The sequence below is a fragment of the Mixophyes fleayi genome, chromosome 9 (genome assembly GCF_038048845.1).
Source record: "Mixophyes fleayi isolate aMixFle1 chromosome 9, aMixFle1.hap1, whole genome shotgun sequence".
Taxonomy (NCBI): domain Eukaryota; kingdom Metazoa; phylum Chordata; class Amphibia; order Anura; family Limnodynastidae; genus Mixophyes; species Mixophyes fleayi.
Genome location: NC_134410.1, coordinates 2,580,839 through 2,597,423, shown reverse-complemented (window position 1 = coordinate 2,597,423; position 16,585 = coordinate 2,580,839). Strand labels below are relative to the sequence as shown.

At 42.4% G+C, this 16,585-nt stretch overlaps 2 protein-coding genes across 2 annotated transcripts; one reads left to right on the top strand and one right to left on the bottom strand.

The window, feature by feature from the left end:
* Nucleotides 1-2,043: 2,043 nt before the first annotated feature.
* SATL1 (spermidine/spermine N1-acetyl transferase like 1) lies at nt 2,044-7,196 on the top strand. The gene is made up of 7 exons (XM_075185899.1): nt 2,044-2,058; nt 2,249-2,494; nt 3,473-3,524; nt 4,005-4,079; nt 4,188-4,289; nt 4,394-4,434; nt 6,865-7,196. Exons 1-7 carry the CDS (start codon nt 2,044-2,046, stop codon nt 7,033-7,035), a joined length of 702 nt encoding a protein of 233 aa, XP_075042000.1. The 3' UTR covers nt 7,036-7,196.
* A 1,852-nt stretch (nt 7,197-9,048) lies between these two features.
* On the bottom strand, nt 9,049-16,367 carry APOOL (apolipoprotein O like). The gene is made up of 9 exons (XM_075186221.1): nt 16,281-16,367; nt 14,443-14,547; nt 14,055-14,174; nt 13,122-13,176; nt 12,233-12,331; nt 11,687-11,778; nt 11,022-11,138; nt 10,573-10,729; nt 9,049-9,310 (listed from the first exon to the last, which is right to left on the bottom strand). The coding sequence occupies exons 1-9, from the start codon at nt 16,290-16,292 to the stop codon at nt 9,213-9,215; spliced, it is 855 nt and encodes a 284-aa protein (XP_075042322.1). The 5' UTR covers nt 16,293-16,367; the 3' UTR covers nt 9,049-9,212.
* Between the last annotated feature and the right edge of the window lie 218 nt (nt 16,368-16,585).

Sequence of the window (16,585 nt, the reverse complement as noted above, 5' to 3'; positions counted from 1 at the left end):
TCGCAGATAACAGGAGCTTCCGATATCCAATGTTTTATCTCACAGAACTTTGCCCCATCGCACGCAGAGAAATTCTGTCTTTTGATTTAATCACTGGTTTCTCTACAATATTCCAGGCCTGTTTTATTATATCTTTTACATTGCAAAATTCGCCGCTAATACGCCGTTCACTTATTTCCAGCAGGATTCGCAACAACCGATGTATCCAATTATTGTTTGGCCCGAGCTCCCCAAACAGAAAGACACATTTTCCTCTGGGAACAGACTGACAATTCTACATCCAACACCAAGGCCACTACTGTACTTATACTTCAACCTGCCCTAAACCAAGATGGCCGCTACGACCTCACTGGAGTCCACCTTGGTTCCTCTGTCAGCCTATAATTGGCAGATCATGAATAACCCTTTGTTTGAGACTTGCACTTTACTCTGCTCCTGTAATTCTGCATCCAGCCACCTGACTTCTCTGTGTCACGTGCCTGGACAACTTGTGGCTCTCACCCAGACCTCTTCCCTGATTTCCCATAAGATTTGTCTATCCCGCAGTTACTGCCAGACTAGGTTTGCTACATAATAAATTGGACATAGTAAAGCAGTCATCATACCATGCCCAGGACTGTTATACAAAAAAGTGTTGATCAAGTTTAGCTCTCTACCTTATATCTGAAAGGGATAGTTCCTACTTGTAAGTTGGGTCAATAATTTCATCATCATCACCATTTATTTATATAGCCCCTTTGATTCTGCAGCACTGTACAAAGAACTCACTCACATCAGTCCCTGCCCCATTGGAGCTTACAGTCTAAATTCCCCAATATACACACACAGAGAGAGCAAGAGAGATACTAGGGTAAAGTTGATAGCAGATAATTAACCTACCAGTATGTTTTTGGAGTGTGGGAGGAAAGCAGAGCACCCCGAGGAAACCCACGCAAACACGGGGAGAACATACAAACTCCACACAGATAAGGCCATAGATGGGAATTGAACTCATGACCCCAGAGCTGTGAGGCAGAAGTGCTAACCACTGAGCCACCGTGCTGCCCATAATTTGCATGCCCCTTTAACATTTTGACACAAGACAATCGCCTTGAGCTCCAGGACTCATTTCCTGCTCACGTTGATGGTCAGAAGAGTCTCTTAGAGATAATATCCTGGACGCAGAACATTATTGGGAGCGGAGAATAGCTAGGAATAGACTCTGACAATGTTATCTCCGGCCACTAGAGGTCACTACTGGGCTTCACCTTGCACCTACTTAAGATGTATCATCCATGTGTCAAACAAATGTTTCAGCTTAAACATTAATCTTTAGGGAAGTCATATTTATACAATGTAATTATACAGAGACAATATACCCATAATGAGCAGTGCATGAATATAACAAGTCACCGAGGTTACAAACAGAAGTTCGGAGTCAGGGCTATAGCAGAGATGGGCAGTGGTCGGTCCTAGGGCCACATATGGCCCTCTGAGCCTTTATTGGCGGCCCCTAGGCCTTCCTGCTTTATTGTCAGATGTGTTAGTTATAGAGTGTAAATGCTGCTGATAGATTATTACAGATAGGTGTTTATTTCTTTGATTAAACGTATTGTTTTATCTTATTACTGAGATTAAGAGTAATGTGTGGCCCTTCTGAAAGTTAGAGGCCCGCCCATGTGGCCCCTGAGGTGCATTATGTTGTCCATCACTGGGGTAAAGGCTGAGGTTACAATACAAGGCAATGTGTACGCTGTTTTACATATAGCTCAGGCAATGATAGTGTGAGGGGTTTACATGGGCAGACTATTTTGTTTTGGGGGAGGGGGATTGTAGCTCAGGCGTTATAGATGACCAAATAGATCCCATAAAGTACTCAGGAAATCTGTAACACAAATCACATAAAGTGAATAAAATGCCACACAGCTGTATAAATACCCCTATAGAAATATCATTTAAAAAGGGGGCAGTGTCGCTTTTACTGTCTATATTGTAATCCTTTATCATTAAGGACTCTTTAGCCAATTGCCACGCCCACTAGTGATGTCACATTCTGTGATGGAAATGATTAGTGAACGGGTAAGGGCAATTGTCATCTTGGGTATTTGATAAGATGCAGTCAGTCTTCATCTCTAGAATACTCTGCAAATACTCAGCACAACTAGCAGAACATGCATGTAGTCCATGTGAGCTTAGCCATGATGTTACCCTCTGTGTTATGTCACAATGGGGGGCAGGTGCTGGATATAAGAGTCATAGGTGCTGACAGGAAGGATGTAACCTGCCAGAGGACACCACAGGCCAAGGAATCCATCAGAGGGTCCAGATCACCGGTAACAACGTGGACAAACACAGGTGTCTGGAACAATGCAGACCGAGTCAAAGTTCTAGCGGGGGCTCATCCCACCAAACAGAGAAGAACGAGGATGCTGCAGGGCCCAGCCCCGGAAAAACAAAATTCATTATTAGAAAGGCCACACCGCATGACTGCTGTGATCTCCTGCGACTGATTAAGGTAAGATGGTGAGTGCGTCATGTTATATCGACTTTTCATAGTGACCATGCACTCAGGTCTCAATCACTTCCCTGATCCCAGGAATAGACAATAGCAGGAATAGCCCAGGAATTAAACAATATTGACCAATGACTGGACATCGGAAAAATTATTTCAATATTTTCTTACTTAGCAATTCGCTCTATACTGAAGGAATACCATTCTCTACTCTGTGCTGGGGACCCTGCTCCTTCCACTATATAACTCTCAGTCTGTGGCTTCCTGCTGCCTCCATTCCCCTCCTCACATCATGTCATTGCCCCTGTCACACGCAGCCCTGTCCTCACTAACACATCACTCATCTCCTGATATACTCTGTGCTGCTGGATACCCTGTTCCTTCCACTATATAACTCTCAGTCTGTGGCTTCCTGCTGCCTCCATTCCTCTCCTCACATCATATCACTGCCCCTGTCACATGCAGCCCTGTCCTCACTAACACATCACTCATCTCCTGACATACTCTGTGCTGCTGGGGGACCCTGCTCCTTCCACTGTATAACTCTCAGGGCTAGATTTATTAAGCTGTGGGTTTGAAAGAGTGGGGATGTTGCCTATAGCAACCAATCAGATTCTAGCTGTCATTTTGTAGAAAGCACTACATAAATGAAAGCTAGAATCTGATTGGTTGCTATAGGCAACATCCCCACTTTATCAAACCAGCATCTTAGTAAATCTAGCCCTCAGTCTGCGGCTCCTGCTACCTCCAGCCAAATGCACCTTAATCATAGCAGTTATCTTTAAAGTCAGCATAACTTGTTGATATAAAATTTTGCTAAACTAAATAGATTTGACAGATGCATAATCAACAATCTTATTGAAAGAAAACTGTCTGCAGCATTTGTGAATGTAATATTTTCTGACATCTGTAATGTGATGTTATTAATACAGAGAAGTGTGTTCAGTACGTGGAATAAATAACATTTCTCTTATTTTACAGGAACTAGCTAATTATGAGAAAATGCCAAATGCTGTGGAATTAACGGAGAAAGGTGAGATAATAATAAGGACGAATAGATCACAATACATCCGACACCTCATTTATCTGATACACAATATATTTATGAATATATAAACCAAGTATTATATATATCTTATCACTGTTATAACACCAGTAATGTTTATACACTGATAATCAACCATAAATCCTTATGCTACAATCTGTGACGTTTTCCTTTGTAATCATTTAAAGGTGATCTCTCCAGAGGCTCTTATGACATGCTGGGACTTATAGTTCCACACATTGCCTGATCTTCTCCCTCTTATACATAACAAGTGGAATACTGTACACACTGAGATGGATACTTGTCACATAAATCTTATTAAATTAAATGTCATCTTTAAACTGAACTGTACAAGCAAAATAATTATACTTTATGTGGAATCAGAACATTTTACTCCGTGGTGACAGAATGTAATAGTTTCAGGATATTAATCACTAGAATTAATCATTATTTGAATTACTCTCCCAGATCTGTATGAGGACGGCTTCGGAGAGCACCCCTGGTACCGCTGTCTGATAGCGGAACTGACAGAGACCAGCCAGAGTAAGTTGGGGTACTATGATTTGTGTTTACAGCGATGTATCTCATCAGAGTCTGTATAACAGGTACACAAAGATCATCCGTCATCTTTGACCCCATCTTTCTCTCCAGGCACCGCTAAGGTGGGCTTCGCTATGTATTATATGACGTATGACCCATGGGTGGGCAAGACCCTTCACCTTGAGGATTTCTTTGTCATGGAGCCGTACCGGGGTGAGAATTCTTCCTATTACTTCTTCTATTGTTTTCATTTTGCTTTTCCTATTTTCTCAAAATATTGTACTAAATTTACATTTATTTTATTTTCTTTTAAACAGGTTTGGGAATCGGATCTAAAATACTGCAGAAAATAAGCCAGGTGAGTCTACCGGACATAGAGGGTCTGATTCATTAAGGTGCGCAAAACAAAAGTATAGTATGTTTCATTTTTTAAAACCCATGTAAACCAGGTATATGCGAATCCGTAGTCAACTACAAGCTCTGACAGACAACACACTGCAGGATACATCCAATACATACGTGGAATATAAAGTCGTATTTCAATCATAATAAAACATTAAAAAAGGGTTTATTTTTCCTATCTATGAAACACATTTATTAGGATGTTATTAATGTCTACTGTACATAAAATACATTATTACAGTTGCTCCTGATACAAACACATGTTATAGCTGTATACATAGCCGTCATCACTAGTAATCAGCACTTACACCTGACCTGTAGCTGGTACAAGTGATACGGCAGATAATCACGTACCTGAGATGCCCCAGCTTGGCACACCCTGACTGTACAGTGACTACAGGCATACACCCAGTTCACTCCCCGTTCCGCCCCTGAAATCGTAGGCTGTAGTAGGGTCCTCTGCGCTTGAAGATGATTCGCATACACTTGCGTTCTCTGACGTATAGTCTCTTTCTGGACCTGCGCAGAGCAATTTAACGCAAAATACGGCACATATCAGCATTTACATTCCTTAATGAACCAGGTCCAGAATATTCAGTGCTTGCGTTTCTTTAACCCTCTTCATTTTTTATATCTTAAAGACCAGACTAATTGTCATGTTCTGCGGTTCCCGTTTCACTGGAAATCATTTTATGTTATTTTCCAGTTGAGCATATTTGGAACAAATCATTGTTATTATCGCAGACATTAAATGTGAAAATAATTCTCACTGGCTGCTTCCAATGCAATCAGTACAACAAGACAAATGTAACTTTAGATCGGATATATTTATACTGTCCTGAAACAAATATTAAACATTATTCATTTAGATGTTTGTTTGTTTTTAAATCAGAAGATTCTATTTGGGTTCCTCTATCGCCATCACTAAACTATAATCACATCCGACTGACACAGGCTATAAGTACAGCAGACATATAAGAACAAAACCTTTAAAATACACAGATTTAAATAAACTTTATTTAGGGAGACACAATAACAACAAACCCTCAATAAAATACACATATATTGCTCTTTATTTTTCAAATAAACAACTTGATTATAGGATCAAAATAAAGCCCTGGAGCAATAAAACTTAATATATATCTGTGTCGCCCAAATCAGTTTTTATAATGAATAATAACGGGGTCCATTGAGGTTGACATGTCCCCTACTGACCCTCCCTCATTCTATTCTTACCAACTTCATTTTCCAAACATAGGTTACCTTTTCTCCTCCCAGTATATCGTAGGTGATGTACAATAGTTGTGCTCCTTACATTTCAATTTTAACAATACCAATCATTTTTCGATGACTGCGCAGCGGTACCGGCTCCTTACCCATGGGCAATAGATTAGTCTATCCAGAAGCGTGAGAGCGATGGCCGCCATGATATTCCTTGGAGGCTTCACTGACGTCCTTTGTTGTATAATAAAACCAAACTGAACATGGAGGAGACATCTGGTTCCTACATTATTCAACTGTCCAATCAGTAGATGCTCAACCTATCCACCAAGACTCCAACTCATGACTCCATCAACCCTTGAGAAGTCGTTACTGTCCAACTCTTAATCTTCATGTGAGAATCACTAGGACGGGGGTCCTACATCCACCCAGATGTTACTATGGTCATAGAATCCACACAACACTCTCATGAAGGCTGCAAGATGCCCACTAGTACGTAAACATACCAGCGTGGCCGAGAGCTGAGTGGTGGTTAAACCAGGCTCACGTTACATCATGGGCAGGAATACACATAAGATGTGAAAATATCACACAGTCCAGAAGATTAGGGTGGGCTCAGTACGTGGACTGATGTTGGGTCTCTGGAGAGGGTCAGCTTGGAACATAATGTACAGGAAATCCCAAAAATTCAAGACAGAGATAAATGTATCAAAATACGGTTACTTAAAAATGTCGATTCTTGGCAGTTTGCCATCAATTTTTTAAAACTACAATTTTATTAAGGGCAAATCCAATCGCTGAGAATTAGTGGTTTTAAGTAAACGCCTTTTAATACATTTATCCCAAAGTGTCAAATGTGACGTAAAGCGATCACTACACCGCCAACCATAGAGATGAAAGACAATCACGACTACAAAACAAATGTGGAATATAAACAGGAAATATTCTGCGAATATAAATGATGTATATTATAACTAAAAGCTCATTTACTGGAATACACTGAAACTTGTGCGAATGAGACATCCGGGGTCTGTTATAAAAAAAAAAAAATTGCATGGAAATTTTCACTTAGAATTACCGCAAAAATAGATCATTATTTAATATCAAAACTGGAGCACGGTTATAAAGCCTTTGTGTATTTTTATAAATCAGTCTTTGTTAATAGGAAGCCATTGAGCATCACTGCAGCTCTGTGAATTTCGTTGTCTTACACTGGAACGCCCCATCGATAGAATTCTACAAGAGGAAAGGCGCGGAGGACCTGTTGGACGCGGAAGGCTGGCACCTCTTTAGATTCTCCGAAGACGACCTTAAACGTTTAGCAGTTGAACCCTAATGCTCATTCCAGAGAATGGCTGATCGACTTCAGATGAGTCACGTTTCACAGATCATCCATAAAACGTTTAACAATCGTGTTTTCCTATCACTAGTTAGTGCACAGATAATGGTTTAACGCCGTGTGTCCAGGAAATAAAAAAACAAACAGTTTACAATCTATTTATGTGCTGATTTTAGCCAATTTGTACAAGATGTTCCCAATTTCACTGTCACACGGAGGATATCAGATCTTTTTCCTTTCTTTAAAGTAACTCCGTTCCCAATGTGGTGAGTTGGTACCAATGAAGTCTTGATTTACGCTTAGAGGGTAAATGTCCAAGCAGCAGTTTCTGCAGTAATATTAAGCTGTAAATATAGCGTATTTCCAGAGCGATAGATCAGATCAGCAGCGTATTTCCCTGTAGCACATGATGCGTCTCCTAACGGGTACGTGTGTTTCTGCGGATCTGCATGTGTGACATTGGCGTAGACGCACGCCCGTCCCCTCCAGCTGCAGGCGGGCAAAAGTACCACAATTCTGGTCGCAAGGGCCACGTGTTACCCCCTCGGGGGCCCAGGCACAGCCCCCAGGCCGTTTGTTGCCCACCACTGTTTTATTCAAGCGTGTACAATCCTGACAGAGAGAAATCCCCCATAACTACTAATACGCCGAGTCAGAACTGTGACCACAAGATAAGTGCCATGATACGAACACCAACCGTAACATGTAACACCCATGTCAGGTTAAATGTTTACCCAATCTCCAAAATGGTCAGCACAGTGGCTCAGTGGTTAGCACTTCTGCCTCACAGCGCTGGGATCATGAGTTCAATTCCTGACCATGGCCTTATCTGTGGGGAGTGGTTGCGTGTTTTCCTCTGGATGCTCCGGTTTCCTCCCACATTCCAAACACATACTAGTAGGTTAATTGGCTGCTAACAAATTGACCCTAGTCTGTGTGTGTATTAGGGAATATAGACTGTAAGCTTCAATGGGGCAGGGACTGATGTGAGTGAGTTCTCTGTACAGCGCTGCGGAATTAGTGGCGCTTTATAAATAAATGATGATGATGATAGTATAAACTAAGTATGTAAATGTATTCATAGTACCCCTAATCTCAGTACAAGACAATGTCGGCTGTTCTTACCAAAAACTTTTTTACTCCTAATTTACAGCTTGTTGCAGACGGTGTTACCCACCTGGGCGTAGTAATGTTACCCGTAGTAATGTTACCCATACTGTGACAATAGTAACATTATTTTGCAGTAAGTGTGGCCAGCATTGATTCCGATTGGATACTCCTTGTATTTTAGCGGATACATTCAGGGGAAATTAAGAAAGTTTTCTAGGGTTCCCGAAATATTGGCTAGATGACATTGTAGACACGGAGTGTGGATCATTTCTGAGAACATAAATATTCAAAACACATAATTATTGAGACGCTGAAACGATTATAAACCTAATGGCTGCAGCCACCGTCTCACCGCCGTTATACCGGATCCGTTAGTCCGTTTACTCTGGGTCCCCTTAAGGGGGATATTCTTCAAATGTGGCACAAAATTAGCTCCATATTCTACAGAAAGCACAGGCTCCAGTTTTTTCGCCACTTTTCTGGTAGTAAAATTGGAGGGAGAAGCGTGGAAGCCATTTGTTCTACATCCTGCAGAATATCCCCCAAAATGTTACAGGATTTGCTCAGCGACATCATAGAGTTATCACTGGATTCCCTAAGAATTAATAAGCGGTTCAGAATTATAAGAAATCACAGAACAAGGAAAGAGCTGGGGCCGCAGGAGAAGTCTCTCCGGCAGCCCGTTGCCCACCCCTGATCTAACATTTATACATGTAACTTACTGCTAGAACCAATACTGCATATAAAATTCTCCGCTCCCATTTAAATGGCCATCTGTCCAAATCCGGAGAGCTTGCTTAGGAGAACGGCGCACACCAAAACAACATGAGGGTCAGGGTATAATATCCATTATGAAACATATTAATGTGTTTCAGGAAATATAGGACATAGGATCCCGGATAGATGAGAAACATCTCTGGTTTATTTTAGCAAACGTGACAAAGTAAATATACTTAAATCAGAGCTGGGAGAATTAGAAAACAAACAAAAAAGTCCTGTTAAAGTCGCTGTTTACAAATAATCTTCTATTATATTAAGTTATTCCTTTGCAGTTGGGTTGATAGTCAGGTCCTGGTGCTGTACATATCTACGTCCTCGGGGTTGGACTGTCCGTGGTCGGCCAAGTCTGACGGAAACTTAAACTTTGCCTCTTGCAGCGGTTCTGTAAAACAGGCAGATAAAGAGTTATAAGGAAATAACGTGGAAGAGATAAAGCTACAGACCTTTGTCACAACCAAAGCTCACAAGTGTCACAGGATAACGTCTTATAATAACAATATAATGATATGATTATATGTGATAGGATTGGTGTAATACTTCTCTCCCTCTGTATAATGCTCCGTCTTGTACCTTGTATAACCGTGGATATATCTGAAAGCTTCTGTCATATCTCCAAGTTACACGTTTAGATCCCTTCCTGGTAAATGATGTGATTTGCACCATGCAGCATTTTAGTTGTCCTTTTCACAATCTCTAATTTATTGATGTCCTTCTAGAGAATTGGCCTCCAGAATGGACCACGATATTCTAGGTGGGGTCTCAATAATGACTTATGTCAGTGATGGGCAACAAGTGGCCCCTCTGAACCTTCACCTGTGGCCCCAGCTCCTCCCTGCTTCATTGTCAGATGTGTTTGTTATAACGTGTAACACTTGTGTATAATGCTGCTGATATGTTATTACAGATAGGTGTTTATTTGATTAAACGCAGTGTTATATCGTATTATTGAGCTTCAGGGTAATGTGTGGCCCATCTGATGGTTAGAGTGTGGCCCCTGATGTGTATCACTGACCTATATAATGGAATCACCACTCTCTCTTTCTGCTACAAATACCCTTTTTTTTTCTCATATGCAACATAGTATCAGACTGGACATTGCTGTGCTACATAGTAGCACAAATGTACAGTATAAGGCTGGGTACACACTACAGAATTTTCCAACCAATGTGTTATGTGCAACGATTTTACCAACGAATGTAACAAAAAAAAAAAGAAGTTCCGATCCGCAGCCGATTCCTGTGTACACACTATACAGTATATACAGGATTTACCGTCCGATCTGTGCTCTTCATCTGTCATAACCATCTGCTGAAAAGATCCTGACCCTGTAAACTGTATGGAGATCTGGTCCCGAGTACACACTGCAGGATTGGAAGGATGTCGTTCCATAGCTGAACAATCAAAGCAAACGATGATCTGTGCCTTGCTTCAGCGTACACAGGAATGCAATATCGGGCTGAATGGTTGTTGATCGTTTGATTGAGCCAATGCTCAGCTGAACACCCTGTAGTGTGTACCCAGCCTTAGTCCTGAGCTCATAGGTCTGGGATAGGAGGAAAGGTGCAACGTCTCCATCTGCTGGTGTGACGTGTTACTGCAGCCGCTGTGCCGGCAGAGGGAGATTCCGGTCTAGTGATTATTTACCTGCGGGGACACTTTCCGTCTTGTGATCTTCTGAGTTTACATCTAATAAAGGAGCAGATTCTGCAGAGGCGGAAGGTTCAGGGTCCTCCGTAATGATCTCTTCTGTGGTTGTGGTCTCAGCCAAAGCTTTGCCGTGGTCCCCTCCTATTACAGACTCCTGTCAGTGTAATAAATATTATTATTATTACATTATACACCAAACATGAACTGAGGCTCATTTTAATTATTCATATTATATATCCATGTAATACAAGTTGTGCAATGTGTTTTGCAGATAGAGATCAGGGAAGCGGGTGGGGTCTGTATATATTCCTATGGGCGCGCAGTCAGTCACTGTAATACGCTGTTCTATGAGCCGCTGTGGAAGCGCCCATGTGCTACTGCGGAGCCTAAGGCCTGGCGCACGCAGGGTTACCTCCAGCGTAATATATTGTAATCTCTGCAAATACCTTATTCTCAGCTGCTGGCGTCTGACTGGTTACTTCTTCCTGAGGTTTCGTTCTCCATAAAGATCTAACAGCGTCGTATGTCCAATAACTTGTGTTGTATAACTTCTTACCGGTTACCTGAGGATAAACGTGCGTTAGTCATATATTGTACAACACGTAAGATACATGAACTGCCATGTTACGGGTTATGTACGGCACAATGTGGAGAGCGAGACATCTGTACAGATCACAGATGTTATTTCCTATAATCAGCCAGTGAGCTGCGCCCTCTGATCTCCTGGTCTGATTTATTGTGGTTTGTTTGCGTAACAATAACATTTAAGATTGTAAGATATCCTTATACAGAAAACAACTATTCATTTGTTGGGGTTACATTAATAATTCACAGTGGCGGCTGCACTAACACCGACATCGGAACTCACCGATTATAAAGATATTGTACAGATATTTGCATCACTTGTGTATTCTAGGGACACAAATTGCAACATTTGCCCATAGAAGGAATACTGCAGTAAAGAAAATTTGATACATTCAGTGTACGCCCAATGAAGTCATCAGTTATAACATACCCGCTATAAGGTTATATTGTGATATTAAACATTACAAGACCCCCAAGGTTTCCTCGCAGGTTGTGGTAATAGAGGCGGCTGCAATAAGCGTTTTACCTTTGCAAAAATGACTGCATGTGCCGGGTAACAGACGGAGACGCCCAACGCCGTCAGACCCAGGGGGTACATAACTTTCTTCAGTCTAGAACCTGAACAACAGGGAGGGAAGAGCAGGAAAAACATCTATAGCCAAGGCTCAATATAATGACAACATTTGTCACATGAGATTAGATTGGTCACATTTTAGGACTTGGTGAGGGTTAGATGATTATTATTCATGTCCTGATATGTAAATACACAGAGACAGATATCTCTATCCGTATAGGTCATGCGATGAATCGCTCTGATTAAAAGAAAACAAAAGTTCCGGACTCTGTGGACTATCAATGAGGAGCAACAAGTGTTGTCCTGGGCTGGTATAATATATATATCCTGATCGGATGTTGCTACTATTTAATAAGACTCCTTAGTAACGTGGCTCATGTTCCCGTTTCTCTCTTCCTACATGTCTGTGAGGGGCCGGGGGGTATGATGCTCCCTCCACAGGGCTGACGGTTATAAGGAAGGTAAGTTCTATATCACACCTCTGAGAACACGACTTACCTTTTCTGGCCAGTATTAGTCCCGCTAGTCCGCTGACGGAGATCACGCCCACTCTCGGGAGGAACTCGGGTGGTGGGCTCTTTAGGTAAGTATAACTGTCTGCAGCAGCGGAGACACAAAACAGACATTGGTGTAAAACATACTGACCAAGGAAGATCTATAGGTGACCACTCGCTCATTCAAGTCTGCTCATTGTATCTTATTCCTGATCATTATCAGTCCTCCAGGATCCTTCATATAAACATTACAATATCAGTAACAATGTGAGGACGGACAGTGTGTGTTTATAACACTGCCGGGATTATAATACACAACCGATGCCCCCCCTGGGGATATAGAAGCACACAGGGCTCAAGATCAAACCTTTATATATATATATTTTCACCTACATTTGCATTTAATGCTGCTACACACAGCTGCGCAGGGTGGATAATCTGGAATGTTAATGCTGCTTGTGTGCTATGTTGGAGAGTTGATCCACTGGGTACGGACTGTTTATTTCTGAGGTTCTTATAGGGTATTAATGTCAAAATGAATCTGACCAATTTCTGTGCTGATCTGTGGCTAATTCTGAGTATTAATTATCAAGCAGAAAGTAAGTGTGGTCAGAGTAAGGTCCTTGTCTTCTGTGAGAGGCAGTGCAATAATTTATGTAATATATAAATGTCTAAAATAATATATAATTGGCAAATCCTGGTGGTAGATTTACTAAATGGTGGGCTTGAAAAAGTGGAAATGTTGCCTATAGCAAGCAATCAGATACTAGTTATTTATTTAGTACATTCTACAAAATGACAGCTAGAATCTGATTGGCTGCTATAGGCAACATCTCCACTTTTTCAAACCCAGTTTAGTAAATACACCCCTAAGACTCCACTCTAAGACTCACCTTTTCCAAACTGGATGGTATCCTCCACTCCATTCTTGATAGAATCACAGGCATACTAAATAAAAGGGTATTGTACAATATTAGATCCAATTATGAAATCACATTTTTAATACAAGCTGGAACAAGTATATTTTTATTTTTAGTAGAGTCAACCTTTAACAACCATTAAAGTGCTTGTAGCAAACGTGGACAATCCTTTGACCCACAAAGACTGTTTATAATAAATGGTCATTATGGCTGCATCCACCCCCTCTACACAAAGATAGGAAGAAATAACTTATTGTATAAATGTATTTCTATTATGGGTGCAGTATGCCTGGTGCGTATTATTGTAACCACAGGAAATACAGTAAGGTGCCGATATTCCTGAGGCCGAATCTCGCAGTATGTTTGCGTGATTCTGTGAGACAGGATACGACATGTTAATGGAGTACCTGGTCTGAGCACAGGAAGGGAGAAGGTGTTATCTTGACCACCACATTCCTATACAGAAAGGAGGCTATCCTGTATCACTGAAGACTAGCAGTGGAATTTGTCCCAATGGTAAATGGTATCTACACCCCAATTTTAGACAACTTATTGTTTCCTGTGCCCCTTCACATTGGTCTATCTGAATATAATCCTGACTGGTTGTCTCCGTGCCGTCTACCCCCGTCCCCCTGTCCCCCCACAGATTTGACACTCTGATCACATCGCTCACTAGAATCGGTAATATATTTCTATATAAAGATCTCATGTTGTTGTATCTCTCTGCGTGCGCCATCACCGGCTTACAGCCCGGAACGACGATTTCCGCAACCTCTGTGCGAGAGCAGCCAACGGTTCTTGTTACAGCGCTGTAGATATAACTGCTTCCAGCAAATATAGTAAATAATCACGTTAGCTGAAGAACCTCAGCTGGAGGCGCCAGGAAAGCGCTGGCTCCAAACTCACCTTACCCCAGATGACCGCTGGCCAGATGGATTTCCGCACAGCGGTGAAGGCGCACTGCAGGCGGTCTGGCTCTTCTTCTACGTATTTAGATTCTCGGGGAGGAACAGAGTAGATGGACAACTGTAAGAAAGGTACACTCTGTGAGCTGGTGACAATCTACAGGAGCAACGGGCAGATGGCGCAAGAAGATCACATCAGGATTTATTGCAGTAATATTGGCTCCAAAATCATTTATTCCACCAATGCCGTTAGTCCAGGCTCAGATAACTCTGATCCCGAGTGGATAATTGTTTACACACTGATGTATTAAATTGATAATTAGTTACGTTAAATAGTTCCAGAGTAGGAGAAGGCTGAGATTAGGCATATAACATATATATACTATTACCTGATTAGGACTCAGGCGATTCCCTTTTGGCTCCCTGTCGGACACAGCGTACAGGCCATAGGAAGTGAGAGCCAGTCCGGCCGGAACCGCTGCCAGCGTCAAAATCTAAAGCATGAAAGAGACTGGTAAGAAAACAGATGAAAACTGAGAATATAATCTTAAAACTCTTCCAAGCGATATGAAGTTAACAGTGTACTGATCCCACCCTCAGAGGCAACAGATGTCAGATAGAAGTAGCTGTGGGCTGCAGAGTGGATAGAACCTATTCTCAATAATACAAGATATTTAACAAACCTATGTCGTATTACTGAAGGTGCGATACTAATTACTTCTGTGCATATGTGGGGACCTTCAGAGCACAAAGGTTTCTTTATCCTGAGTCTGGAGCAATTACTTTATCATTTGGATCCTATGCCCATCTATATTACACAGATAGTACTGTACAACCACTGGCAGAGCCCAACACACATGGGTAATGTGAGTAGAAGGGACATTAATATATATGTATTACTGAGAATAACTGAGGTGCTATATTGCGGATTTATGACCCATACTTATCGGTTTAGGGCTATCGGCTACAAGCTGCGGACTGTGGATTTTATCATTTGTCGCCTATGGGAATGAAAAACTCCAACACACCTATCAACAGAGGGTATAAAGTTAAAGAAAGACTGAACAATATAATTCTGGGACACAGACTGCCCATCAATACTATAATTGCTGGACACAGCCAGGAGACTGCTCCCCAATACTATAACCCAGAGACACTATAACCAGGGACTGCTCCCCAATACTGTAACCCAGAGACCCTATAACCAGGGACTGCTCCCCAATTCTGTAACCCAGGCGCTGCTCCCCAATACTGTAACCCAGAGACCCTATAACCAGGGACTGCTCCCCAATACTGTAACCCAGGGACTGCTCCCCAATACTGTAACCCAGGGACTGCTCCCAATTATTATAACCCAGAGACCCTATAACCAGGGACTGCTCCCCAATACTATAACCCAGAGACCCTATAACCAGGGACTGCTCCCCAATACTATAACCCAGGGACCCTATAACCAGGGACTGCTCCCCAATACTGTAACCCAGGGACTGCTCCCCATTATTATAACCCAGAGACCCTATAACCAGGGACTGCTCCCCAATACTATAACCCAGAGACCCTATAACCAGGGACTGCTCCCCAATACTGTAACCCAGGGACCCTATAACCAGGGACTGCTCCCCAATACTATAATCCAGAGACCCTATAACCAGGGACTGCTCCCCAATACTGTAACCCAGGGACTGCTCCCCATTATTATAACCCAGAGACCCTATAACCAGGGACTGCTCCCCAATACTAAAACCCAGGGACCCTATAACCAGGGACTGCTCCCCAATACTATAACCCAGAGACCCTATAACCAGGGACTGCTCCCCAATACTGTAACCCAGGGACTGCTCCCCATTATTATAACCCAGAGACCCTATAACCAGGGACTGCTCCCCAATACTATAACCCAGGGACCCTATAACCAGGGACTGCTCCCCAATACTATAACCCAGAGACCCTATAACCAGGGACTGCTCCCCAATACTATAACCCAGAGACCCTATAACCAGGGACTGCTCCCCAATACTATAACCCAGGGACCCTATAACCAGGGACTGCTCCCCAATACTATAACCCAGAGACCCTATAACCAGGGACTGCTCCCCCAATACTGTAACCCAGGGACAGGCTGCGATGCTCCCATTTATAACAGAGGCTGAAGAACCACAAACCCCAGCATGCCGGGTGTACAAGGACATGCTGGGACCTGTAGTTCCCCCGGCTCTCTGACACTCACCTTGGACACCATGTCGCCCTCCTCCCCCTCACCCGGGGTCAGACTCAGTGTACGGCGTCTCAGACGGGCAAACTTCTTCCTGGGAGCAGAAACGCGTCACGTGACCGGTGTAGTTCGTGTAGTGATACATTGTATCATCTGTTGTCACCAGCGCCGCGTGTCTGCAGCTACCTGGCAGAGCTGGTACCTGCCCTGTATCTAATACTTACATGAAATTTATTTATATGTCTTTTATAATTCGTGGAATTAATTATTAAATATAACCTCTACTGTTCATGTTTTCTACCAGTTTGTCCCTCTGTTTG

Excerpts from the sequence above, each read along its gene's own strand:
- SATL1 (XM_075185899.1), top strand. Across the intron at positions 4,080-4,187 it reads ACTGACAGAGACCAGCCAGA|GCACCGCTAAGGTGGGCTTC; the intron begins GTAAGTTGGGGT and ends CTTTCTCTCCAG. Across the intron at positions 4,290-4,393 it reads TGTCATGGAGCCGTACCGGG|GTTTGGGAATCGGATCTAAA; the intron begins GTGAGAATTCTT and ends TCTTTTAAACAG.
- APOOL (XM_075186221.1), bottom strand. Across the intron at positions 10,730-11,021 it reads CGCCAGCAGCTGAGAATAAG|GAGTCTGTAATAGGAGGGGA; the intron begins GTATTTGCAGAG and ends TTACACTGACAG. Across the intron at positions 9,311-10,572 it reads GACGGAAAGTGTCCCCGCAG|AACCGCTGCAAGAGGCAAAG; the intron begins GTAAATAATCAC and ends CCTGTTTTACAG.